Source organism: Chlamydotis macqueenii, chromosome 12 (genome assembly GCF_036417535.1).
Source record: "Chlamydotis macqueenii isolate bChlMac1 chromosome 12, bChlMac1.mat, whole genome shotgun sequence".
NCBI classification, from domain to species: domain Eukaryota; kingdom Metazoa; phylum Chordata; class Aves; order Otidiformes; family Otididae; genus Chlamydotis; species Chlamydotis macqueenii.
Genome location: NC_141567.1, coordinates 23,133,780 through 23,161,270, shown reverse-complemented (window position 1 = coordinate 23,161,270; position 27,491 = coordinate 23,133,780). Strand labels below are relative to the sequence as shown.

At 40.8% G+C, this 27,491-nt stretch overlaps 2 protein-coding genes across 6 annotated transcripts in view; one reads left to right on the top strand and one right to left on the bottom strand.

Annotated features, from left to right (window-relative positions):
• Positions 1-17,365, bottom strand: part of RAB27A (RAB27A, member RAS oncogene family) — a 39,993-nt gene extending 22,628 nt beyond the window's left edge. The window contains exons 1-2 of one of the 5 annotated variants that reach the window (XM_086757038.1): positions 16,400-17,365; positions 4,499-4,598 (exon numbers count right to left, since the gene is read on the bottom strand). The gene's annotated coding sequence lies outside the window, so the exon portion shown is untranslated. Of the gene's footprint in view, positions 1-4,498; positions 4,599-4,723; positions 4,786-16,399 lie in introns of those variants that run through there. The other 4 variants (XM_086757037.1, XM_086757040.1, XM_086757039.1 and 1 more) reach the window with 4 other exon arrangements.
• A 1,101-nt stretch (positions 17,366-18,466) lies between these two features.
• On the top strand, positions 18,467-27,344 carry PIGB (phosphatidylinositol glycan anchor biosynthesis class B). The gene is made up of 12 exons (XM_086757033.1): positions 18,467-18,564; positions 18,651-18,786; positions 19,097-19,214; positions 19,551-19,655; positions 19,833-19,963; positions 20,562-20,702; positions 21,147-21,198; positions 21,615-21,826; positions 23,030-23,094; positions 25,390-25,600; positions 26,266-26,446; positions 27,022-27,344. Exons 1-12 carry the CDS (start codon positions 18,480-18,482, stop codon positions 27,151-27,153), a joined length of 1,569 nt encoding a protein of 522 aa, XP_086613159.1. The 5' UTR covers positions 18,467-18,479; the 3' UTR covers positions 27,154-27,344.
• The last annotated feature ends 147 nt before the right edge of the window (positions 27,345-27,491 follow it).

Below are 27,491 nucleotides of genomic sequence, written 5' to 3'. Positions count from 1 at the left end.
AGTGGCACAGAGTGCACACTCAGCAAGTTTGCCGATGACACAAAGCTGTATGATGCCGTTGACACGCTGGAGGGGAGGGATGCCATCCAGAGGGACCTGGACAGCAGCTCAAGGGAGGGGATTCTCCTCCTCTGCTCCACTCTGGTGAGACCCCACCTGCAGCGCTCTGTCCAGCTCTGGAGCCCCCAACATAAGAAGGACATGGACCAGTTGGAGAGGGTCCACAGGAGGCCATGAAGATGATGAGAGGGCTGGAGCACCTCTCCTGTGAGGCCAGGCTGAGAGCCTGGAGAAGAGGAGGCTCCGGGGAGACCTTAGAGCGGCCTTCCAGTGCCTAAAGGGAGCCTACAGGAAAGGTGGGGAGAGACTGTTCAGCGGGGCCTGGTGTGACAGGACGAGGGGTAATGGTTTCAAAATAGAGGGAGAAGATTCAGATCAGATATTAGGGAAAAGTTTTTTACACTGAGGGTGGTGGAACACTGGCCCAGGTTACCCAGAGAGACGGTGGGTGCCCCATCCCTGGAAACATTCCAGGTCAGGGTGGACGGGGCTCTGAGCAACCTGATCTGGTTGGAGATGTCCCTGCTCTTTGCAGGGGGGTTGGACTGGATGGGCTTTAACAGTCCCTGCCAACCCAAACTGTTCTATGATTTATTAGTAAACATTTCTGGAAATAGTAAGCATATGTGATGCATCCATGTTTCATGAATAATATGAAAAGGTTAGAAATAACTTGCTGAGAATACTCTGGCCATAATTTAACTTGTGCATTACGTAACAAAACATCCCTTCTGTCTGAAGTAGCGCCAGATGGTATTCAATAGGCCATGACCTGTTCTGTTCAGGAAGTTACTAACATGTGACAGCAAAGTCATCTTGATCTGTGACAGCAAGACATAGTCACTTTGGAGCAGACCCACGGCTCAAAAGTATCACTCAAAGTCTTCTAACAAAGCAAAGGTAAAACTACAGGGGTTGGGGTTTTTTTCCTTCCTTCCAAGAACTGAAAAATAAGCCCATGCTTTCAACAAGTCACCAAATCTTCCACTTGAACAGCTCCAGAACTGCAGCATGTATTAACACTGTCCAAGGTTTCTGTTGAGGCTCTGCAGTCAGCCAAAATATTCAGACAGTGCTTTGGCAAAATGTTTGCTTCGATTCGTATCCCAGCATAGCTGCTTTTCTAGAGCCTCGGGGAAGGGATAATTCAAAAGAAGCACCAATTAAGTAGGCCGAAGTGCACAACACAAAGCTTCCATTCAAAAAAAGTCTGCTGTTTTTCAACCTAAGCCCTGCAAGGAAAGCAAAAAACCACCACAAATTCTAACGCCACATTTTGCCTATACCATACATTTTACTTATTCCCAGATTGAGGAATGGCCCCGAGACGCCTGTAGAGTAACACCTCTGGCTGAAGCCTGACAACTGTTGCCAGCTTTTGATGCTATAGATGCCTTTCTGCAGAATTCTTTCTTTATATTTCATGCAGACATACAGTGTCCTCAAGTTTCACTTTAACTGACCTACAATAATAGGCAATTTCCTACCTCTCCTCCTAGAAGTCTTCAATTAAAATTATTATTCAGAATGTTTCTGCTATAGCTTAGCAGCAGTGAGCTTACAGAACCACCATCTCTATAACTCAAGTTCCGGAAAAAAAAAAAAAAAAAAGTTATTCCAAGAAAATAAATTGCCAGTCAGACTGCTCTAAGTGATCTAAGCAGTGCAAGTTCCCTGAAGAAAACTGCTTCACGGAAACGCGTATGTACTTGTCAGACCACAGTGGATTCAGACTGTGCTTTCTTGACTTAACACTAAGTATAAAACTTTGCATGCTTATGAAGAATCCAAAAATCTCTGACAAACTGACAAACCAACTTCATATAACAATTTACAATGTTTTACATTCTACATTACGGCTGTGAAAGGCATCAAAGTTCTGAAATGAAAAAAAAAACCAAAACAGGATATAAAAGGTAATTGGATATCAAAGAATCTATTCAGTTACACGCTTCTGTGCACAAGTCGCAAGAAACTGGGAGTATGCAATGGTACTGTCCAACAAAAGTTTCTGTTTGAAAAGATTCATTAAAGTAGGTGCTGCTGTTTCATCTTCTATCAAAAGGTTGACTTTGGCTTGCAGTGTTTGGTTTGATTTTAAACCAGTGCATATGACTTCCTATAGAAGGAAAAAAAAAAACCCAGCAACGAGATTCCAGTAAAAACAAATTCAGTATGTGAAAAAAGAAAATCTCTGCTAGCACTAATCAGTCCAGCTGCAGTGCCCACAGCAGCTGTGCCAGCACAGACCAACCCACTCACTCCCAGAGAATCCCCACCTCACCAAGATCCCAGCTCTGCCTCTGGTTATATCAACAGCTGCACCATAATGCATCAAAACTGAACTTTTGCAAAGAAACTTTATCTCCATGAAACAGCGTTTAAACGAAATTCAGAAGCAGGAGCTATGTTATTTCCTAGTTATGAAGTCAAACATCTTAGACCTCCTTAAAAAGTTATTTCTATTTCCCTTTGACTAAAGCTTATTTCCCCCATTCCACTAGGATATGTTCCAGGTCTTTTTCCATTAACAGCTTTTAAGATTTTTTTTTTTAGTTAATTCTTTAAATTTTGTACAGTTTCAGAATTTTTGTTGGTCTTCTCTTTTTCAATTTGTCTTTTTCAAGGTAAAAAAAAAAAATTAAAACAATTTCTCTTTGATGCCATTCTTTTTGACATGTTTAAAGAATTCCAGCTGAATTAAATTCCTAGTTTGGCTTTACCAGGCTTAATTACTAATGGTGTTTTATTTCAGATAGTGTTATAAGTGAAAGACATGCTGGAAAAAAGGAAATATACTGAAACCCACTGGGGGTATGGTGAGGGAAAGGGGGGCAGCACCACATGCTAGAATATTATTTTGCTCTATACAACAGAATCCAAATATTAGCAAAATTTAATCCTCGAATAACTATTTGGCTATTAGAAATCACTACCCTACAGTGTGCTAGAAATCACTTCTGTAACACATTCAAAATGTACATGTAATGCAATAATTGAAAAGCATTATATAACAGCAAATTACAATGAAGCAACTATGACAATCCATCCATCCAGTGGAGCACACACAAAAAAAACCCCACTAAATCAAGCATCAATGTTTACAAAAATCCCTCCTCCTAGCTATTTTATATAAGCTTTTTCATACAATAAGGACGTCTATAAGGAAACAGAAAAAAACCCCATGTTATTTAACTACATTTATGAATTTGTCACTTCTTTCTCATAAATACAAGTCAAGGGGTGATGATCACGGCTAGAAAAAACATCTTAAGATACTCTATGCCAGACATCAACCAGAACCCTGGGAAAGCCTTGTGACCTTCCCACAGAAGTGGAGAAGACGACTGTTTTCTGTTCTCTGAACAATTCCTCCTTGGTTATTTACAGTCTACAAAAACTGGAGTTTTGGTCCATGATTAGAAAAACACTAGCAAACACATGGGCCAGAAAGGATGCCCAATTACAAATTCATGATTGAGGTGGCAAAGAATGATCGAGTCAGATGGGCACATACATTTTGAGTTTCTTCCAGAGGAGATACAAAACACAGTAATGACAGCCCACCCCCATATTGTCTTGCCATAATTAATTTTAAGATTGAAACCATTCCTATATGATTGAACAAGGAATGTGAACTACAGGAGCTCTTATGGCTCCCTGCAGTCCAATTTCTTTTGCTAATTAAAAATAACAGACTGTACAACACACCATTTTTATTCCTTTTATCAATACATTTAGTATACATGAGAACAAACACGTTGATGTGCAACCCAGTTTAAAAACCCCACCATTCTAAAGGACTTCTTATTAAGTATAATTTATCTTTATATGTTAATGAGAATACAGGAATAAACAGAGGGGGAAAAAGTTCAAGCACGACAACATTTAAAAATACTGAGTTACTTTGTTCCGTATTATGAAATGCTATTTGTGCAGTACACTTTACTATCAAAGGTCTATTTCCACCTTCTAACTGTAGAACAACTTTTGACTTAACACAGAAGGAAATGTAGGCAGATGACTTGAGACCATGATGGGCATCTTACAGTTACTGAATCCAGATACCGGTCACTGCAGTAATTTATTTTAATCTTATTGATAAACTTACCCAGCTTTGTCTTTAAATCTGACTGCTTCCTTTGTGAAAAGCAATGACCAAAGACATACCAAAGAGCTGCAATTCTGTTATTTAAACCAAAAGCCTATGTTTTACATCAGCCAGTACACTTCCCAGTTAAGTTTACTTTTCCTCCTAGAACATGAGCAATGATGAACTGTCTCTCAACATCAAAATATTTCAGGCAGTTTGTCAAAAGCACAGCAACATTGTTTCAAAGCTCTTAACAAAGGAACAGCTGGCACACAACTGTCAGCCCAAGAAAATAATGTAATAAATCTTATGAACATAAATAAAAAAGAGAAAGTGTTTGCATACCTATGCTTAACAGCTGCAAATGGGTCCTTCAGTGATGAGTTTCCTGACACAGTTCAGATCTCTTCAATACCATAGTCATGCAAAAAGAGCTGTTTCTCATCTGCAGGTAGTATCGGCAGAGAAAGAACATAAGAACAAAATAGTGTCATTCAGAATAATAGCTCTAAAACTCGCACTGATCCGCACAGCTGCCAGCCCTACAAAACCACCCTGCCCCCTAATTACACTCAGCTGCTTGTCATGCGGCCTTGCTGACCGATCAAGTGATCTCTTTTCCTGCTTTTAAAACTGAGCAATGTAGCTTACTAGATCTCCCTAAACCAAGTAACAAACATAGAGCCTTTGAGTGAACTGCTGGCCCTCCTTCTTGTCACAGGGAGAGGAAGTTGCAGTACATTTCATTACAAAAAAAAACCAAACAAAATACAGCAAACACAGTCAGAGGAAGTTACCGATAACAAAATTGGCACAGACACCAGTGAGACCACACGAGAAGGAGCTGGAAGGAGCTGGCAGGGCAGTGGCAGCAATACTACAGGGCTTTGCGGACAGCCTCATCCAGCCCCTTCTGTTAAACCACTTCTGATGGCAACAAGCTCCAAGAAAAGACCAGAGTTAAGATGTTGCCAGAAACTTTCTGAACCATTGCAGCTCAGTCTGCGAGCCCCAACCCTAAAAGACCCATGCAGACATATTAAACATTTAAATTATTTCAAGGAAATAAAATTACTGATTTATCATATAAACCAACTCTTCCTCAACAACGCGTCCATTCATCAGGGCCTGCTAACGCAGGCACCTGACAGGCACGATTCACACGTCCGCCCACAGCACAACGGTGGTGTCTGCACCAAAGCACTCATTGGAAGGAAGACCCTGTGCTGGGTCCAAAGGATGAGAGAAGAACTACGTAGCCGCCTGCAGTCACCACGAGGCCCTGTCCCCTCTCACAAACGCCCCTGACATTACAGGTGCTAACAGCAGAGGACCAAAAGGTGTAAGGTACGAACCAAGCGAGTTTTGCGCTCGCCATGTAAGATTTAGCAGATGTGAGCTTTTACAGAAGACGGGTCACCTTGCACAACCCTTTCTTGTCTCAGTTTCTTTCCTCACAGTGTTTCAAAAGCAGAGAAGTAAGAAAGGAAATTAAGAAGGTTTCTAAGACTACTCTCCAGTCTTATCATTTAAGAAGTGCTGCAGGCAGCCTGCTACAATGTTTAACGTATTCTTAATGCATTTGTTTACCTATAACTAAGGCAACTCCAGGCTCCTCAATTCACTTGTTTCAGTGCTCTACTATTCCACCTCCTTTCTTGTGAATCAAGGCAATTTTTATTGCCCTTTCCTCAGTGAAAATCTAACTTCTGTTATACAGAGCTGGCAAACAACTATCTTTTTCATGTTCTGCCTTAGCATTTTTCCAGATTTCACTAAAATCCATTTATTTGACATTTTGTTACAGGTCATAATTTTTAAAGCTCTACCCATTCTTGGCTCGTTCCAATCTTCTATAAATTTCACCACATTTTCAGAAGAATATAGAAGTCCCTTTTTTGCTCCCACATGCAATAAAAACATTTGTGTTCAATTTTCAGCTACGTGAACATTTTTGATCTTCAATTGCTTCCCTGATCAATACAGGCACATTTGCTCACTGTGAAGAAATATTCAGATCCCAGGCACCTGAGAATTTCTGGTAACCACTCCGGAGCACAGAAGCAGGAACAGGGTACAAAGTGCTGACAGATAAAGCAACAACTCTTCTGCCGTGTTTCGAAAAGCCATGGGGTGGCTACACACACTGAACATAAACTGCCTGTCAGGGAGCCTCAACCAGCACTGTAACCAGAGTTAAAACTCTTCCACGCAGTAAGATTTGTGCCATCTTTAAGGGGAAAACAATACATAAGTAATTCCCAGACTTCAGCTTTTGATTTCAGGACAAAAACAAGGCTGCTTAACTTTCCTCTCACCAACTTGGCGTGAGGAATACCAACTAATTTTCCCATTCCGCTTCCAGGAAAGAGTTTTATGCAAAACAGTAAGCCTTTGCTAGGAACGTACAGCTGAAATAAAGCTTATTTTCTGAGGGTGAAATTATGTTGATTTCAAACTGCAGAGTAGTACCAAAACAGAAGGCCTCAGTTAACAAACTGGGAGGACATCAGTGTTCGGTTACGTAAAGTCTCTGGTTTTAAACAAACACATTTGCAGCAAACGCTGCACAAACAGCTGAGCCAACCCTACCGGGGCAGCCTGAAGCGCACACAAACCATATGGCAGTGGCTGGAAAAGGAACCACTGCAGCCAGCCCAAGGTAAGCTTTCCTCTCGCTGCTGCCCGAATCTTACCGGAAAAGTGTGGACATTTGCTAAGTTTACATAGGGGATCAAAATTACAGCAGTAAAGTCCTGAAACAGTGAAACGTAGTTCTGAAACTACAGCTCTACAGAGGCATAGCCATCTATTTAGTTACGAGATCTTCCCGTCATTTTTACAAACAAGTTTTATGAACAGGTTGTTTGAACAAGATGACTTGAACGCATGGAATGCATGGCCTTCTTGTAAAAATTGCCTATGCTATACAGGCCTAGGAATTTAGGAGGAAATTTGAGGAGAATCAAACACAGTGAATTTTAGGAGACTCAAACACAGTGGACAATGTGGAGTGTTTTTCATCACAAGCATCAGAGTATCTGCCTTCATACATTCCATGCTCTTGAGAAAAGCTGCAAGTGCCCGAGCCGTCCCATAATAGGTGTTGCCCCTAGAAGAAAATGCTAGATTGTTACCTGTCTGACCATGGTTCCTGCAGGAATTAAGACATCTGTCCCTGGCAACAGAAATAGGGTAAGAAGAGGATCTAGCAATAGCCCATTTTAGATAATGCTACAAAACAACTCATCTCTGTTTTCAAAGCCAAAAGCTGTGCCTAATATCAGTGCCAACTGCCTCCATTCTCCCCAGTCCCCAGTTCTGTTGGAGGTCTCCTCTTCACCACTCTGACCAATAAATGTTTTTTTCCAACACACACTAAAAACACATCATGCCCTTACCAACAGCCACAGTTTCGACATGTGTGTTGAACAGATGACCTGTGAGTCTATGGAATGAAAACCAACCAGCGGGCAAGCAAGGGTAATGTTATTCGTTAGTGTTCACAAATCTTACCTGTGCCACAAAACCTCTACTGGCAATCAAAGAGGAAACTTAAAAAATGCGGGGGTGGGGGGGGAAACAGCCACTGGACCACACTGCCTATGAACTGATTTGCATACACAGTGGCAAACTTCAAGAAGAGCACATGCTGTATAGCCATTATTTCACAATGAGAGAAATATTCTACAAAATACAAGAAGAAAAGATGAGAAAAAATAAATAGGAAAAATACGAACACATTAATTCATATAGGTAGATTCCTACAACTGTAAAACAGAACTACAGTTGTTTCCTTGGAATAAGACAACTTCTCATGAAAAGACACTCTGGAAAAAAAATAGAGGGCCTGATGGGATGTGCTGCAAAGGAAAACTGACCAGCTGTCATGTGAATGAGCGTGCCACCTCCTGCCGCAGCAGTCCATAAAGGCACTAACAAATCAGTACCTCAAGACAGAACTAAAAAGACCTTAGGAGGAGACAAAATGCTTTATATTGAATTTTTTCTGCTTTCTTCTTGCCAATATCCTACTAGGAAAAAAAAGAAAGGACAACCCACACTCAGCAGATCAGCTTTCACACCAGAAATGTAATAACTGAATTTTGCCAGCGTCAAATCATGAAATACTCCTTCAGTGATTAAAATGAAAGTAGGTCCGGCAGGCCTCCCTACTACCCAAAAGGCACATCTGCTAAATACTTTGTAATACTATAAAGTAAAACTTCCATGTTTTGTTCTTTCAACTATAAGCCAATCTAGGCAGCTTCTAGTAATGGTGACAGAGCTTTCTTTTAGCATTGCAAGAGAGAAAGTATTCGGATGTTTTAAGGTCAGCAGCATTTTACAAAAAAACCAGCTTCTTAAAAATAGTCCCCTCCAAGACAGGCTCTAGATGATTAACTTCAAGAGCTACCACGCTCTTTTTCAAGAATAAAAAAAAAGTTAACACAGAAATAATCAACAAATTAAAAGCATTGATTTTGTTTTCACGGAACATCATACTGCCTAAAGATGGGAGTCCTTCCCAGCAATTGGGCACTTAACGTCAGCACTCTGGAAAACTTTAGACCAAACTCTGTCATCTTTTTCACAGGAAAAACATCAAAAGATTGCTTCCTGAAATAAAATGTGCTTATATTTTCTGAGATACTAACAGGTTCTTCAAATACTAGTAAAATTATCCCAAACAAGCAAATCTAAATTGATTTGTCAGTTCTGCTGAACTACAAATTTACTGCCTCCACATCACTTTCTATTAATGTCAGCATAGGCAAAGCCAAGAGTTTGGGCTCTGCTCCAGACCTGAATGAAAAACGAAAGAAAAAAAAAAAGTCTTGAATCAGGTTCTCTCTCTCTTATTATGGTTCTGAAATATTAGAAAGAAAATAATAGAAAGAAATACAGTGTCCATGTAGAAGGTGTTAAGGCACCAAGAAATGCTGAATAAAAAGTTCTGTATTTAAAACAGCAATAAAATGCATTAATGTAAGAACAAACGTGATTATTAATTTTATCTGAAATGAACAAATTTGATCCTTTTTGCATATAGGAAACAATATTTTGGCAGCAGTCACACTATTCAAATTACATCATCTGTACTTCAAAAAGGAATATTTAACCGAAAGGCGGATTAATTACTCTACGTGCTACAGCTCTTCTGTGAGACTTAAGTTGGTTCCACATTTTGTGAAGTTTATGAAGAGAGCACCTAGAACAGTAATGCGTGCAGACAGAAGTGTCCCTGCATTTGGGGAAGAAGCTGTGAAAGCACACTAATAATCTGATACCTCTATCCTCAGTCTGAAGAGTTACAAATCTCATTTTGGATCAGTGATCTTTATCTACATGTTAAAAGGGTTGATGACTAAGTGTAATTTGTAATTTAAAAAAACATAGCAGCTTACAGGAAGCTGTTGTACCAGTGTAAAGGCACATGTGCACTACAGCTTCCTTAGAAAGGATTTTCAATGTTTTACCATCCTATAATATTCATACGGTTTTGAAAGTTGCTTTCATGTTTCTATTCATGCTTAAGCTTAACCAATATGCATTTGTTCTTTGCACTACCTGATGCAATATGTAAAGTAAAATACACTGCTTTTTAAAACTGATCTCAACAGAGTTCCAATTTGGACACAGCTGGGTTTTCCCTCCAGCACAAGGGGGCCCTGTTCACATCTTTTGTAAATCTACTTAATAGGACAAGTGATCCTTCATTCTCATTAGCTGACAACAGTGTCTTTTACACCTTAAATTTGCTCAGAAGGAAAAATTTAAAGGCTAGGTATTTGCACTATTTGACAGACAGAAGTATCCCTCTTCTGAGCTACAGCAAAGTATTCCTTTTGTCCTATGTTATTGTTTGATCTTCCATGCAACGAAGCATACAAAACCTAACTGAGCATCTATTTTCTATCTCCTCTGCCATTTCTTAAACTTTGAACATTATTAATATTGGAGCTCCTTCATTTTCACATTTATTCGGCGACTCCCTACGAACCTGACCGGTTGACCTTATTTTCCTCAGCGTGTGCAAGATGGGTGGGCTTGTAAAAGTGGTGATTCTGGAGTGCATTACCAAAGTAGGTCTTTCAGTTCCACTGGCCCTATTCCATTCCCTGTGTGACTCCTGGTTACAAAAAACGTTACTGCTCCCATTCCTCAAGATCCCTCAGAATGGTGGATGAGAAGCTTAACATGAGCAGGCAATGCACCCTTGCGGCCCAGAAGGCCACCCACATCTTGGGCTGCATCAAGAGATGCGTGGCCAGCAGGTCGAGGGAGGTGATTCTCCCCCTCTACTCTGCCCTGGTGAGACCCCACCTGGAGTACGGTGTCCAGTTCTGGAGCCCCCAACACAAGAAGGACATGGACCAGTTGGAGAAGGTCCAGAGGAGGGCCACAAAGATGATAAAAGGGCTGGAGCACCTCTCTTATGAGGACAGGCTGAGAGAGTTGGGGCTGTTCAGCCTGGAGAAGAGGAGGCTCCGGGGAGACCTGATAGAGGTCTTCCAGTACCTCAAGGGGGCCTACAAGAAAGATGGGGATAGGCTGTTTAGTAGGGCCTGTTGCAATAGGACGAGAGGTAATGGTTTTAAAATAGAGGGGGGTAGATTTAGATTAGAAATTAGGAAAAAATTTTTTACGATGCGAGTTATAGAACACTGGAACAGGTTGCCCAGAAAAGTGGTGGAGGCCCCATCTCTGAAAACGTTCAAGGCCAGGCTGGATGAGGCTCTGAGCAACCTGACCTAGTCAGGGATGTCCCTGCTCCTTGCAGGGGGGTTGGACTAGATGACCTTTGAAGGTCCCTTCCAACCCTAACCATTCTATGATTCTATGAATGCCAGGGCTGAAGGAAAATTCCCTAAGGCTCAAAACACCACACTGGAGACTACAAATGCAATAAGGACTTCTTGGAGCAAACTCCAAATTTGCAATGCAAAAAACAAAGCTGAAATGGGGACATGCTTCTTAGCCTGGTTTCCTGAGCAAACAAAGCTTATTAGAGAGAGGGGCAGAGACAGTGAATTTCTGTCATTTCTGTCTTCTCCCCAGCATTTGAACCTGTTGATCAGTTTTAATGCTCCTTCTACAGAGGGGAAGAAGCCACACAGATATGAAGTTCCTAGACACTGTGTGGCAAACTGGCAGCTGGGTAAAGGAGAGAATCAGATGCACGCCAGCCTGCAAGCTGGCAGTTACAGGTTTTCAGTTCTGTAAGGGGCACCCACTAGCTGGCCAAGCTGTACCAGCACTGCTCCAGAGGAGCCGCAGCACACACTGTGACAGCCATTCAACAATCAATTCGGATTTAAAGACATTTCCTATTTAAAAGCAAATTAAATTTAAGCACATCTATTATTTAAAAATTAATAGAATAAAAACTAGTTGAGTTTCACTGTATTAGCAGTTCAAATTTGGGGGGGGTTGTCTTTTGCTTTGTTTTTAAACCTAACAGAAAGTATGATTCTACTTTTGCAATATGTTCTTTTCACAGGTCTGCCAACACCTGCTCTTCAGCTTCTGCTGACACACAGCAGGATCTCAGGTCCTGTCCTGTGCACTGGGTGCTATATCCAAACTGACAATTCTAGAAAACTATCAAATAAAGATTTATAGCCACCTCTTCTACTACATAGCTAAAGAACATTAAAAAAAATACTACTTTAACAACTCCAACTTAGGGCTACATTTATCCAAACTAAAATGACGGCAGTTTTGCTATCAAATTCAGAAGAAATACAACCAAATTCAGACTGTACTGTCCTCAAACTTAGATTACACCATCTCTGTACAGAGATGTCTATCCTGACACCATTCTAATGCAAGAAAGAATATGGGAAGATTAAGTATAGCCATAGTTCATGCCCCAGCAGAAAAGACCTGCCAAGTTGAGTCACTGTTAGAGGAGAAAGTCAGTGGAGCAAGTGCTGGTACACACGCAGGATCTTAAAGAGCTGGATGAGAAACGCTGGTGAAATGGATGATATCAGCAGTGCTAGCATCCAAACCTGTACATTCAGTCATGCCTAAAGTTTGGTTTAGAACCAAACAAGGGAGGGGAGGGAAATTATGATTAACATTTGCAATTAAAAAAAACCAAAAAAACAAACAAACAAACAAAAAAAACCCACCTCACCCACACACAAAAACCTACTGTACTTTTTGCTATAATCCACATCCTGAATGTTAGCTAAGGTTCAAAGTAGACTTGGAAAGTGCCAGCCATCGGCAGCAACAGCAATTCATCTTTCAGGCAAACCTTGCATAAAACTGTTTCACAGCACAAGCAACTCCCACAGCTGCTAGCTTTGAGTGATATCCTGAAGTTTTCAAAACGCATCACACTACATATTAGTAATGCAATTATAAGCAGGGATTTCCAGGAGGAATGTAATTTCCCTCAGCAGCTACTAATATGAAACTTTATCCTTGCCAGACCGGCAGACACACAAAAGAAAACCAGAAAACTTGCATTTTTTATCATAAGAATGAATCAACTTTTCTTTTCCTCCTACCCAACATACATGCTTTATTAGTCGTTATCACTAACAGCAGCCTTCAGTGTGGCCCAAATATTCCCGTTCCCCAAGGATATTACTGGAAATCATTTTCTTCCTTTTCAGTTCATAGAGCAGTATTTTTCCTTACAGCTCTTTGATTAAGCAGCTAAAAGAATCAAATGAAATATTCAACAGTTATGAAAATAATGAGATAGGCTCTCAGAGTGAAACTCGGTTGACTTTGGAGAGCAAGTGCTGTTTGCTTTCGTGGTTGTATAGCAGCTACTGTGACAGTACTGCCATTTTGAAGTGCTTAATTAGAAACAGGAGAAACAGTAGTACTTCTGCAAGAGAACCTTCTTCACCTTCTAGAGACATATGACGCCTCGTGGGCTATTTTTTAATTTTTGCTATTTTTGTTCCTTTGTCTTTTTAACACCTTTTCAACTGATAGCGGTACAGACAAGCAGTAAGTTGGCCAGCTACAAAACTGCAATCACACAGTCCAAAGTTAATCTGGAATCAGCTACTTGATTTGTTTAGCAGTTGTCCTTATACTCATCCAGTGTTTTATTTGCATGTAAAATATTTCAGCTTGGTATACTCCTTAGTCTTTCTATTCACGTAACTCTCTTACACAAAGAATCACTGCAGAAGTGTAGAGTGATTTTCAAAATACTATTTGCACTATTTGCCCACAAATTTAAGTTTTTCTTTACAAGCACTGCTTATATGTCTACCAACTCTTTTCTCTTTTTTCCACTGCAAACCACAAGCTTACAAAAAAACTGTACTCCTCTTACTAAAGTTGTATCTTCATTGCTGCTTCCTGTCCCTTTTCTACCTTACCACCAGTCTTCAGATTGTCTTCCAAAAGTGCTTTTATCTAATATGGTTTAGTGTTACTTATTTCTCATCAGCAAAATTACCAGACATAGAGAAAGGGAACAGCTATGGGAAATGGGTTGGCAAACTCAGGAAAACAATACTGCATTGGTTTACACTTTGAAATTACCTTCAGAGCTGTAAAAGCAAGGACATTTGCTTTATTTTCCCCTGCAGTAGTTTAAAATACTGAAGAACTCGTCAGGTCAGCTCCAAAGTGCTGGCCAGCACGTCAAAAGGACTCCAACGTCTAGTACAAATGCAAAAACATGTACCAGAGTATTTTCAACTCCTTGAAGACACAGCAACATCACATGAGAAAATTATGCTGGTTATATGTAATATTTTAATCTATATGCCATAACTTAATCTTCAAAGCTATTGCATTGGAAAATAAATCTCAGACATTGAGACTACTTATTACAATAATCAAAAGTAAATTCTGTTGTATTATGTATGAAAACAGAACAATAGAAGGATATTCCGGAAAATAAATTAGAGGCTAGGACTTCTCACTCCACTGGAGATAAAAGAGTATGAGCTCAGCTGATTAATGTGGTTCAAGTTAGCCCTGCCTCCTGACAGGGATGCAGTCCTCAGACTAAGCCGACCAGAAAAGAAATGAGGACAAGAAAACTCCTAACCAGATGCTATTCCCATAGGAAGATCAGTTGGGAATAGATTTGTATAAATAGGGGGAAAAAAAAAAAAAGTGTTTCTGCGATAAAAAGCTGCCTTTTAGATAAGTATTTCTTTAACCACACTGTACTTAAACAGCTTTCAGCCATGTTTGAAGTCAGTTCTGTAAACACGATTGTATCTCCAGCCTGAGTGGTACCTGCAAGGCCAGAGGAGCAAAAGCAAGTCCTTGAGGACTTGACATGCCCAGTCCAGTAAATGCTTAGCTATAAATAGGTAAGGAACGCTTTGAAATTGCTGAAGAACAAACTTAACTATCTGCAGGATCAGATCACATGTGTGGCGGAATAGAATAACACAACTTTAACACAGAAGAGAGTATTTTATTATTAACTATTTAAATTGTAAGTTTAATACATTTTAAATGCACCATGTTATAATTATTTGCTGAGACATTAACAGGGGAAAAAAGAGTTGTCGTGCCTTACATTCCACCTCCAGTGCCAGTTTTGCGTGTTTCTCAATTAAATTGTCACTAGCCCTGTGTAGACTGTGACAGATTGGTCTTAGTAATGGCGTTGATCTGCGAGTCCAGGGTTAAGCTGAAAACTCACAGACTAATCAAATGTCATTACGCCAGCATAGCAGATACTTGGCAGTAACAGAACAACCGAAAATACAAAGAAGACACATGAGGCTTACTGCTCATAATGCTTGTGTTTGTAAATTCCAAAAGCTACTTAAAAATTCTTTTCTGTCACCAATCTTCTCGTTGAAAGAAAAGGAAATGTGCAGTCAAGTGATAAAACGTGTTTCCATGTTTAACGATAGTGATGAAAACAAACTTACAGTCTAGTTTTAGATATCTGGTTGCAGATGAGAAATTTTATTAACTGCAAAAATAAAACAGTGTAAGTTGTAGCAACAGTCCCCTCACCCAGAACTCCTCTGTGCAAGAGTATTAAGTAGACGTAATATTAGAATCCTAAACTAGAAACTCAGGAATATGCTGTTCTTTTTTCCATCTTTTTAACTATGCTTTTAAGACATCCATTTAGCATCACAAATACTATTCCTATAATTACCTATCAACATTTGAAATGCATATTGTATTATATGCTTTTCCCTGTCTGGAAAATACTTGTAACAGTCACAAAAGTGGTGTAAGTTGATGAAAAGAAACAAAGGCTGAGAAGAGAAGTCTACATAAGAATGAATTTCTGGGAAAAGGCAGGCAGAATAGATTTTAGAAACTGATTAGTGCTGCTAATGCATTTTATACATGGAGGTCAATAAACATTTGCGGAGCTTCAACAAAAACTTCAAGTATAGAGAAGGACCACCTTGCTGATAACACCTAGCAGAACTCTAACTCCAAACATGCATATGTGTTATCCTCATTAAAAACTTGTAAGCTCTCATTATTAGGTAAAGTGTTTGAGGAGTCATATGATCAGAAAGATCAAAACACACCAGATGGATCTCTAAGGAAAGATAAAAATTAAAGTTGGGTGTTTCTGACAGTTCTAAGCACGTGCTTTACACTTTGCTAGCACCATTAAAAAAAAAAATCACATATATTAATATAATCTAGTTACTTACAGAGCTAGAAAAACCAAGACCACTTTCTGATGGATTTAGCTTTCTTTTAGCATTAGTTCAGCCCAAGGACTGCAAATCAGGCTGAAGAGACCTCCTGAACCCTCTCAGCAAGCAGACTGTCAGGCAAACGTGCTGTGTTCAGAAAGAAGCAACGGATCTGTCGATAGCCAGAACTTAAATCTTGTGTTCTGAGTAAACAGATAAAACACTCATACTGCTCCCTCGGCAATTTAGCCAAAAAAAAAAAAAAACCAAAACTGGCATGTAACCTACTTCTCTTTTTTTAGAAAAAAAAAACCCACATGTATTGAGCTGTGGGAGACTTGCAGGTCCTACGGTTGCTACAGGTGAAGGCTTGAGAGGGATTATTTGTGCAGCCGTGTTCACGGCAGCAGCTGCGGAGTCTGAAGCCTCAGCCTTTTGACTGCCTGCACGCGTGCTTAAGCACACCCGTATTTCGAGCTCCCCGCACAAACCACTCGCCCCAGATAATTTATTAACACAACTTAAAGCCGTCCCCCATGCTTCCCGCAGCAGCAGCTGCCCCCTTGCAGGATAACAGTGGGGTGAGAGCCCCACGCCCCCCAAGCTCGGCTCGCTGCCCTCCTACCTGCTCGCCGCCACTGGAGCTGCCGCAGCTTTTCCCTTTTTTTTTGGGCTGCAAGCGTGCCTTTTCCGTCAAGGCAACATCACTTCCCGTAAGGCCCGAGGCAGGGGCGGGAACGGCTCAAATTCAGAAGGCCGTTTCTAATTAAACAAGCTGGCTCTTCGGTTGCACTCCTCCTCCCTCTTCTGAAAGAGCCATGCCGTTTAATAAAAACTCATGAGAGGCAAACCCAGGTTTTGAAGAGAAAACACGCGGTGCCAGGTTAATGTCCACCACCCTGGATTTCATGAGCTGTTTCTGCTGCCCACTGGCTCCCTTCACTCCCAAAGGAAAAAGCACTTTCTCTTTGCTCTCTCAACAGCTGCTCAATAAACCCACTATAAATGCAGTAGCCTCAAGAATTCAGCAAATGCAGTCTTAAGCTCGGTTGCATCAATCACTCTTCCTGTTTGCATCAGTTCAGACGTTCTCTTTCTGGAGAGTTTTTAAAACCAACTGCCATCTTTATGAATAAACTCCCAGCAATTATGCTTACAAATAAAGTGCCTACCAGACTTCAGTTAAGTAGCCTTTTCAATATATAACGGTCTCATAAAGAAAGGAAGCTGCTGGAGTCACCACAGCAGTTCTCTGTGCTCATCACAGCCTTCTGCCATACCCTCATGTCCAAACAAGATCTATCACACACCCAACTGCATCTCCCCAGTCCATCTTCTGCTGCTGTCCTCTCATCTTAGCTTCTGCAGAGTCCATCTGCCTCTAGCTGTCACGTCACTCCTGGCTTTAAACAAAAGCACATCCAGGAAAAGGATTTTATCCCTCACACTGTACAAACAAGATTCTGTGTTAAAACCAAAACCTGAAAAAAGTTCCTCCCCAGATCTGCAAGTTTGGGGTTGTTTTTACTAAAGTCTTGAAATATCTACTGATCTAGTTTCCTTGAGTCTCAGATTCTGTTCTCTTTGTCAGACTGACCCACACCTATTGCAGGATTAATGCTGCCCTACCAAGCTAGATGCTGAACAACTTCTCCAAATACAACATTTCAGAGAACACTGCCCACCAGATAGCCACTCTAGCCTCATTCTTTCAGGAATTAAAGATGTGTATATGCATGGGTGGTACACATGTGTGTGTGTATGTGTCCATGTACAGGTATGAATATAAGCCAAAAACACCAAAGTTGGGTACAGTTCCCTTCCCAGACATCAGTACAACTGCATTCCCAAGAGAACTGAAGTATTACAAACTGAAACCATGACAAGCAGGTAACAATGGTCTTTATCACTTGGAGGATCAGATCAGAAGCAATCAAAAAAAAAAAAAACCAAAACAAAACACCAAACTCATAAAGCACAACCATGCAACAGCAACTTTCTTTTTCCAGCTTCTTGGTGGTTACTTAAGCTTCAACGTGAAGACACACCTTCAAACATGCAGAATTTCACGCAAATTTCCACATTCACGTCCCTACAGGCCCGCCAGCAGGCACACACGTATGCGGTTGCATCTTCTGACGGCGGGGTCCAGTGGGCTCCACGGGCAGGCGACGAAGGCTCCCACTTCGCCAGAGGCTCGGCCGCCATTTCCTCCGACGGGAGGCGTGGGCCGCCGGGCACTGCCGGGCAAATGGCGCCGGCGCAGCTCCCTCAGGGCCTCTTCTCCGGCGCGGCGGCCGCCGGCGGCTCGGCCGCGCCCTCGGGATCCCGCCGGGGCGGGGGCGGCTGGAAAACCGGCCTGTAGATGTAGAGCCCGCTGCCCACGCCCAGCGCCACCGCCAGCGCCACGGCCGGCAGCGGCAGCCGCCCCCACATCTGCGGTGCCCACAGACACGCGCGGGAGGCGCCGCGGCGGCCCCTTTGCCCCCGCGGGCGGGGAGGGGGTGGGGGCGGGGAGCTCGGCGCCGCCCGCTCGGCGCTCCCTCAGCCCCGGGACCTCTTCGCCCCGAGCGGCGCCCCTCACCTGAAGGACAGGAGGCCACAGAGTGCAGGCCCACCCGTCCGCTAAAGTGACCGGCAGGAAGTGACACGGCTGTGAGGTCGCGCATGCGCCGGCGCCGCTAGCTGCGCACCCCCCACCGCGGATGGCGGCGGAGGCGGTGCGGCTCCGCTGGCGGCGGTCGGTGCTGTACAGCGCCCCCGGCGGGGCCGCCGCGCAGCGAGGCGCCGGTAAGCGGGGCCGGGGAGCGGGGCGGGGGAGTGGCGCCGCGCCCCTCGCCGGGGGCCCTTGACGGACACAGCCGTCCCTTCCGCAGGCGCTGCCGGCGGGCTGGCGCCACTGCTGGCGCTGACGGTGGCGGTGCGGACCCTCAACTGCTTCCTCGTCCGGACCAGCTTCGTCCCGGACGAGTACTGGCAGTCGCTGGAGGTGGCGCATCGCATGGTCTTCAAATATCCTTCGTGGGGCCCTGCTGCGGCGGGGCGGTGGGGAGGACGGGGGACCACACCCCGCTCCCCCAGCGTTACGCCGACCGGAGAGTCACGGCCGCTGTGCCGTGAGTGGGATGAGCGCTCGTATGAGATGTATGAGATGTATTAGAGATTTTCCACGGCAGCAAGGCGCTCGCCTGAGCGGTAACAGAAATCCCACTGCTTTTGGTCATCAGGGTAAAACATCTCGACCCGGACACGCTTGAGAGTAAAGCAGCTCACATGGCGCTTTTTGTTTCAGTGGTTCGTGATCTATCCTTAACAGTCATAATTATGGCTACCTGACGTGGGAGTGGGCTCAGGGCTTGCGGGGCTATTCGTATCCCCTGATCTTTGCAAGCATCTACAAAGCCTTACAGCTGCTGGCCACAGATGATGTTCAGCTGCTGGTGAGTACAATCAAAATAACACATCTGCTAGTAAAATTAAGTTTTAAAAGCACTATGCTTAAATTCAGTGTATTTTTGTCATTGTCCAGATAAAATTCAAAGCCTGGAGTCTGGCAGTTAGAGATCTGTGAGCACAGAGACCTCACTGAAGTGTTTCACATGGGTGCAGAACTCGGTCATCGCTCTCTAGTCACAGGACTGATGCCTGTGACTGCAGAGGATTATTCTTGGCCTCCGTCAGTCTCCTTGAGTTTCACACTGATACTGTTCACTAATTCAGTAAACTTGGAATTTAACAGGTTTGTTGCAAGTAAAATTTTCTCTCTGCTTACATAGATATGGGTCCCTAGACTTGCACAGGCAGTGCTGGCAGCTTTTGCCGATGTGAAGCTTTACTCATTAGTGCGACATCTTGAAAATCCGGAAACAGCAAAGTGTGTGGTGAGTCTCAGCCTTTAAAAAAATTTTATGCATGTTAATAAACACTGTCTGTTGCAGTGTAAACAGCAGCAAAATGATCGTAAGTCACACCTTGAAAAACTACCACCTTCATTTAAAACTACAAAATTTGTTTTAATGTTTCTCCCTGTGCATCTTGTTGTTCGTCATTATTTTCAGTACTTCTGCCAGTTGTGTTCCTGGTTTACATGGTATTGCTGTACCAGAACTCTAACAAACACCATGGAAACTCTTCTTACCATTTTTGCTCTTTCCTGCTATCCAATAAAAGGTTCCAAGATGGGGAGGAGGTGAGAAACTTTTAGTACTGGTAATTTTTGGCTTGGGATAACACCAGTCTAAAGACACTGTTTAAAATCCTAGCTTTTATCTTAAAATATAAGGCAACCAAAACCACTTCATTCAGGTAGCAAGAGCTCCAGATCTCAGAAGGAACGACATTGTGGTGTTTCCTCTAAAAATTTTTTTGAAGCTGTGCTATAGGTGGTATTTAAATTTACTATTCTCCAGCACACAAAGTTATCACTTTATGGGAAACTTTAGATTAAAGGAGTGGAATTTGTGGTAATTTGGGAAAAAACAACTAAAGCTCATTTGGGTTCAGTCATAGGTGAATGTGTGGTCACAACTTCCTTTACCCACTTTCTATTTTAAAGCAAGTACGTGCTTCTAGTTGGCAGCTCCATTGCTAATAAAGCAATTGTATAGTTGGCAGCCTTCCAAGCAAAAAAAAAAAAAAACACTGAGAGAAGCAAAATTTTCTACAGTATGAAAAACTTCAGGTCAGAGACATGACAGGACTGAAATTGTTGAAATGTCACTGTCTGCAAAAAAATTGACCAAAACTTCTGATAAAACTTCTGTTTTTCTTATGTTCCCTCATCTTAGTTGCAAATATTTAGCTTTGATAGCACTTGCAATTGTTATTCGTCCCACCGCTGTTATCCCATGGATACCTTTGGTCTTCAGTCATTTTTTTCAAGAACGGAGGAAAGCAGACCTTATGCTATGCAACTGCATTCCAGTTGGGTAAGTTCTTCCTGAATTTAAACTATGACTGTGCATAGCTGTTTCTTATGATTGATTTTACCACTGTAAAGGCAGACAACCCCAAAAAGATGACTTCATGTAAAAAAAACAAGGAAAAAAATATAGAGAGTCCTTTTGCAAGTTTAAAGAAGGGGTATGCTTCCTTTAAATTAATGTATATGCTGCAAAAAAAAGCACTAGGAGAGATTTGATGAGATGGCATTCACAAGACATGAGCAGCAATCCAGCTTGATCTGGGATTGTGCCAAGGATACCAGGTAATGGCAACTGGCAACTGTAAAATGGCCATGTATGGATGGATCACCTCAAAACATGATTAGGAATAACTGGGGGAAGGGGGGTGACAGCTATGTCGAGAAGAGCAGAATCTGATACAAAAGTAATTCAGGCAATATCAGTGCAACCAACTTTCCATTTTTGCAGACTGGTGACACTAGGAACCTCTTTAATAATTGACCGTGTGTTTTTTGGTAAGGTAAGTTGCTTTAAACATGACTTAGAAGAAGGTTGGTTCTTTGCATTTTAACATGGACAGTGTTTCAGACTTCTCTAACTTGTTATTGCTGTCAGTGGGTCTGGCCCGTGACCTTGAAATATATCTTAAGCCATAAATCCTTAAACACTGATAACTGAGTTGACAGACTATTACTTAAAATCAGTGTCCTCGGCTGTCAATAAATCAGTAGCTATTAACAGACAAAACTTACACACTTTTGTGGTTAACTGCTAAACATAGGAAGCCTGTGATCAGTCTTAGTGGAAAAAACATAAGTGTCAATGAAGAGGGTGCATCTTAAGGCCAGTGGTGACTGTCATAATTAAATTTAGCTGTTGGTTTTCACTTTGGATGTGTATTTATCTCTTTCTCCCCACCTCCTCTAAATCTCCTAGTGGGTACTGGTTCAGGTGAACTTCCTGAAATTCAACGTGCTGCAGAATTTGGGAACATTTTACGGATCTCATCCTTGGCATTGGTACTTCACTCAGGGACTACCAGTGATCTTGGGTACCCATCTGCCTTTCTTTATTCATGGGTGTGTGCAGGCACCAAAAAGGTATCGCATCTTTCTAATGGCAGTGATTTGGACAGTGTTAGTATACAGGTAATTTCTCTTAAGTGTAACTACTGTCTTTCACTTCTTGTGTTCTTTTCAAAGCTCGTGTCCTCTCTAGAACAAAAAAGCATGATATTCAGGTGAAGTGATAGAAAACTTTAAACTGTTCAAATACTCCAAGAAAGGCAGTCAGTTATACAGCAGTTCCTAGAATTTTATGTATTACTACTTGTATCATTCCAAACGTATTTTTAGAACTAATTAGACCCTTAAAGAATAAAATAGTTCAGCATGAAAGTCAATGGAAAATGGAAAAAAAACCCACCACACTCAGTTACCTAACAGGTGTTTAAGCAACAATAGAACTAGTCAGAAAACTGTGTTTACTAGATGCCTGTTAATGAAAATACCATTTCATTTGGTTCTTTAATACATCCCCAGTAAGATAAGAGGTTCTTAGGACTCTAAAACTTACTCCATTCACAAGTCTACACACAGCTCTTAACATTTATCATAGGCCTGTACATCTCATTTTAAGCTGAAGTACCAGAGAAGGTAAGCTGTTTCAAAAGCATCAGAAATAACTCTAGATTAAGCTAGAGAGACACTTTCAGACAGGAAAAGGTATGGCAAATTAATAAATACTAAGTAATAAATGTTATTGGACTACAGCAAAACGGCAGCAAGGCCACAAATGCCATTTCTTCTTTCAGTCCAACTCAAAACTGGATGTAGCTCTATGGGGTTTAGGCCTTTTTTATCTCCCTTAGTCTTGTAAGAACCTGTTTGGTTTGAATGACACAAGTCTTGTAGTAATGCTCCAAGATCACCCAAAAGTTGGCATGGGAAACTGTGTAAATTTGTATTAGCACAGGTGAATGTTACTTCATTGGATACAAATGCATATTTTAATCTTATCATCCACACTTTCTTGCATTTTATTACGGAAAGCAAACTGGTGAAGTACCACCAAAGTTACATTTAGCAGTCATAGAATCAGACCACTTAATTGCTAGAGTAGTAGCCAGGTACTTTTATTAGTGCTTGGTTTAAACTGACCGAACCATCTTAATTTGAATGTACTCATGTCCTTAAAAAGTGACAATTTGCATTTTTACTCTAAACTGCTTCAATGCCAAAAGCTTTTTAGTTCATGCAAGTGCTTTTCTTCCAGTCCAGTTTCTGTTGATAAAAGTTTGAGAGCATTGTCAACAGAACTGATACGTTTAACTTTCATATGTTTTATTACAGCATGCTGAGCCATAAAGAATTCAGGTTCATCTATCCAGTACTACCATTTTGCATGATTTTTTGTGGTAAGCATTGGTTTCAAATGTCTTGCAACCTTCCCTGTATGTAATTTTTACCTAGAGAGACTGTTAATAGGGGATGTAGGTATTTGACAAAGGATTCTTAGAACTAGTCTAAGACTGAGTTAGGAGAAAAAAAAAAAAAAGAAAAAAAAATTAGGAACAAGTGACTGAAATACAGATGGAGAATCCTGAGTATGGATAAAAGTACTTCCTGCAAAAAGTATGAAAAATTGCCTCAGTGACTCCTAACTTTTTAGCCATGCCACCATTACAGTGACTTTTGTTCCTTGGCTGCTGTGTAGTATTTCTCCACCCACTTCTCGCAGATATGCCTGAGAAATGTCTTTCAGTATGCCATATAAACACTATTCAAAACCTAAAGTTATCCTTTTCCAGATTCAGGTGTGTTAGTAGATGATGCTAGCTTTCTGACTGCTCTTGACAAACCACGAGCTGGAGGCTACTTCCCACAGACGTTTTAGAGCAGTTAATGTGATAGCTTTTTCTTTCAGGCATAGTAAGCTGAATTTGTTAAAACAGGAATAAGGTCTCTAAACTAATGTGGTTAACTTCAAGAGAATCTGTCCATAGTCTAAACTAGAAAGCATATTGCTTTTCTGATACTTTAACAGAAACTTTTGAAGTATTCATTTATCTTTTTTCCTGTTTCATTTTGGGGTTTTGTTTTGGTTTTTTTTGTTTGTTTGTTTGTTTTTTTTAACACAGAAGAGAGCTGAATAAGGAAGTACTTTATGTTTTACAAAGCTAGGTATTAAGTACACTAGTGTATCTGTAGGAAAAGTAAAATAATGATTTAAAGTCTAGTATGCTGAAAAGTTAAAAAGGAAAGATTAAAGTTTCTGGAACATAAAGCTGTATAGCTGCAGTTTAAATACAAGTTCAAAACAAATGAATCCATGAAAACTGTCATTTTCTTTAACTTGCTTTGCTAATCTAAAAAGTAGATCTTATTTCAATAATTTTGCTCTCTGCTGAGATCAAAAGTGTACTGTGTCTTGGCTTAGTTCAGTGTTCAGTTCAATAGCAGATTTAAGATGAACCAGTTCTACCTCACTTGCAGAAAAATTCCAATCAGACCACTATTTTTTGTTAATATTCTTCTTAGCTGTCATGTCTGTAAGGGAATGAGGTCATCTCCTCAATTTATCAAGAGCTAGTTGTCATCTGTTTGGGCACTTCAGTAAAGAAAAGAATTACAAGAGTTATCAGAAATAACTCAGTGGTTAGAGGTCTTTAAATTGCTCAAAACATTGTAAACAAAAGCAGAAAAAAACCCACGTCAATTTCAAAGTCATTTCCAAGCACACTTAAAGATAAGCTACAAGCATTTCACAAAAGCAGTTAAAAAAATGCCTATAATAGAATGTTTCCACTTGTGTTTAAACCATAGACTAATTGGGGACATTTTTTTTTTTTCCATCTGAGAGAAAGATCTGCAATTTGTCAGAACAAACCAACTGAAGACTCATTTACCTAACTTGTTACTGACTTCTGAAACAGGCCTATTCTAACTTGTTTCGTGTGAGGAGGTCACAGGACTAGGCTGCATAAAATATTTTTATCTTCTGATACCGACAAGTACATGACTTAAGGGTTTCCAGGCTGCTTGCAACATGAAGCTTCTTCTGTGCCAGGTTAATCTAAGTTGTGGTTGTGAGAAACAGGTTTATACAGCTATCTCCCACCAGGAGAAATGTCTCTTCCTGTTATTGGCTCCTTCAAGAAAAGCAAGGATGGGAGATGGCAAAAAAGACAAAGGAGTAAGCTTTTCCAAGGAGAGTAGCTCAAAAATGAGTAACAGTAAGGGAATGCTGTAATTTTCAGCATGCTGGAGAAAAAGAATAGCACAGCCATACGAAAGCACATGTAGTTATCATTTATTCTGTTCTCTACTTGGACATGCGTGAATCAGAACACATCAGGAAGTTGCCACATATCATTCATCCAAACTACTGAATTTTTCCCCCAACAAGAAATGAAAATTAAGCTCTAAAGCAACAAAGCCCTGGCTTTGAAATCATACTTCCGTACTTCAAAAGACAGGTATGGGCTTAACATTTACACTGTTAAATTCAGGAGTTAATAAGGCCAAAGTCTAACCTTGGAATTTCCATTTAAATCATAAAGACTGAAAAAATACTGTATTAAAATACCTCAAAGCAAAGTATTGTTATCAACTGAGTAATGGTTTTCCAGTAAGTCATGGTACTTTCAGAAATACTGCATGGAACTGTTAATATTTGTTTATCCCTAAAACTTACTCAAATGTTTCTTTAGGATATTCTTTGAAACACCTGAAAGCATGGAAGAGATCTGCAGCAAGTTTCCTGCTTTTATCAAACTTACTCCCAGCACTGTATACAGGCTTGATTCACCAGCGAGGCACTCTCGATGTTATGAGTCACATACAGCAACTCTGTAATAACTCTTACCAGTCACAAGCTTTTGTCTTCATCATGATGCCATGCCACTCTACTCCATTTTACAGGTATTAAAAGTTAGGTGTGTTACATTAAAATCCATATGCTTAAGCAGAAATTAAGATTTTTTTTTTTTCCCCTAAGCTTAATAAATTGAGATGGATAGACATATACAGGAAGAGGTTTGATTTTTCATACAGTTAATATGGAATGAATAGGGGAAATAAGACAAATGCTTGTACTACAGAGTAAAATTCATTATCCCTTTAGTCTCCCTGGAGACTAATGGTTACAGTCAAAATGTATTAATTTTACTTTTACTTCTGCTGCTAGAGAGTAAAGAAATGCAACTATAACATACAATGACTGAAGTCACTATTGCAAAAAGTTTGCAGTAGATCCTGGCAAGTAAACAAAATGTTAAAGCAGATAGAAACAATGAAGCTGATATGCAAAAGTAACTTGTAAAGAAATTTATGTTACACAGATGGTATTTTTATTAAGATAAATCTGCTTTCTGTGAACTGCTAACAATAGAGGCACAGCAGTTTGGAGCAGAATCCACTTGTTCTACTTTTGTTTTCATATGAAGTACACAGAAAGGAAGAAAATATGACTCGGGGGGAAGTATTCAATTTTTGTTTTGACTGAGGTATCTTTAAGTGATGAGTCATTTCAAATCTTAGATATTGGTCAGTTTATACTAAAGTGTTTGTTTTGTTTTTCTCCATAGTCACATTCACTGTCCTCTAAAAATGAGATTCCTTCGGTGTCCTCCAGACCTAACTGGAAATGAAAGCTATATTGATGAAGCGGATGTATTTTACTCTAATCCACTTGGCTGGCTTAATAAGGAATTTTATAATGATACGTTATTACCCAGTCATTTGATCTTCTTCAGTGTGCTAGAACAGGTACGGTAACAGCAAGATGAAACAAAACAGTTTTGAGGTCAAGTTACAAAATAAGGGAGACTTATAGTTAAGGTTTTTGAAAACTGTTGTCCACAACGTTTTAAAACACAGCTTAAATGAAAAGTGGAACCCTCTAGTCCATAATACAGTATAGATACTATTCCAGCAATATATACTTAACATTCATGTATGCCCTCTCTTTGCAAATTCTACGTGCCATAAAGTAATGTTTTATGGAACTCTCCTCAAGCCATATTGAAACAAATGTGTGCTCTGTTCCCAGAACCATACACTTTAAGTGAGCAACAGTGACAAGCAGAAATGCCTGCAGTCAGAGTACCTTTTCCCCCCTCAATTCTTTTGTCAAGTCCATGTACTCAAACAGCAGTGTCTGGTGAATATCCACTCTGGATCAAACAAAATAGGTACTACTTTTTCTAGCAGTCTTTCCTAAAATAAAGGATAAAACTTCCAGGGGACAGTTGAATTGACAGTTTTCAGAAGACTTTGGAACACTGCTCTGATGCTCCCAACTATACTTACTGACTGTGGAAACTAATTATGTTCATTTACAGGAAATATCACCGTTTCTAGCTTTGAGTGGCTATGAGAAAACGGCCACTGTCTTTCACACTCATGTACCTCAAGGACGAGTTGGAAGCCACATCTACGTCTACAGGAAAAAACCTGAAACTAATAATACCTGAAGATCAGTTTTGAGACTTAAAGACCTAATAAGATCAGTTTTGTCTAGCAGTACTATGCTTGGAAGATCTTGTACTGCAGAAAGGAGAGAGTAGCAGAGTCTGAAAACCGGGTAAGTCAAATGAGGAAGTCTGATTAGGCAGCCATTTGCTGCCTGCAAACACCTAAACCTCTTCCTGAAGGCAACTTCAGTGGCAGTGGTAGTTAGAAGCACAGATGAACCTAAACATCATGGTTTAACAGTGCTGACCTACGTTACAACACTAGAAAACATCAGGAAGATCACAGTTACCGTTTGACTACTTAAACAATAAGAAATTAGGCAAGACCAGACAATTTT

Excerpts from the sequence above, each read along its gene's own strand:
- PIGB (XM_086757033.1), top strand. The coding sequence starts at position 18,480 with ATGGCGGCGGAGGCGGTGCGGCTCCGCTGGCGGCGGTCGGTGCTGTAC. Across the intron at positions 21,827-23,029 it reads TGGACAGTGTTAGTATACAG|CATGCTGAGCCATAAAGAAT; the intron begins GTAATTTCTCTT and ends GTTTTATTACAG. Across the intron at positions 23,095-25,389 it reads ATTTTGCATGATTTTTTGTG|GATATTCTTTGAAACACCTG; the intron begins GTAAGCATTGGT and ends ATGTTTCTTTAG.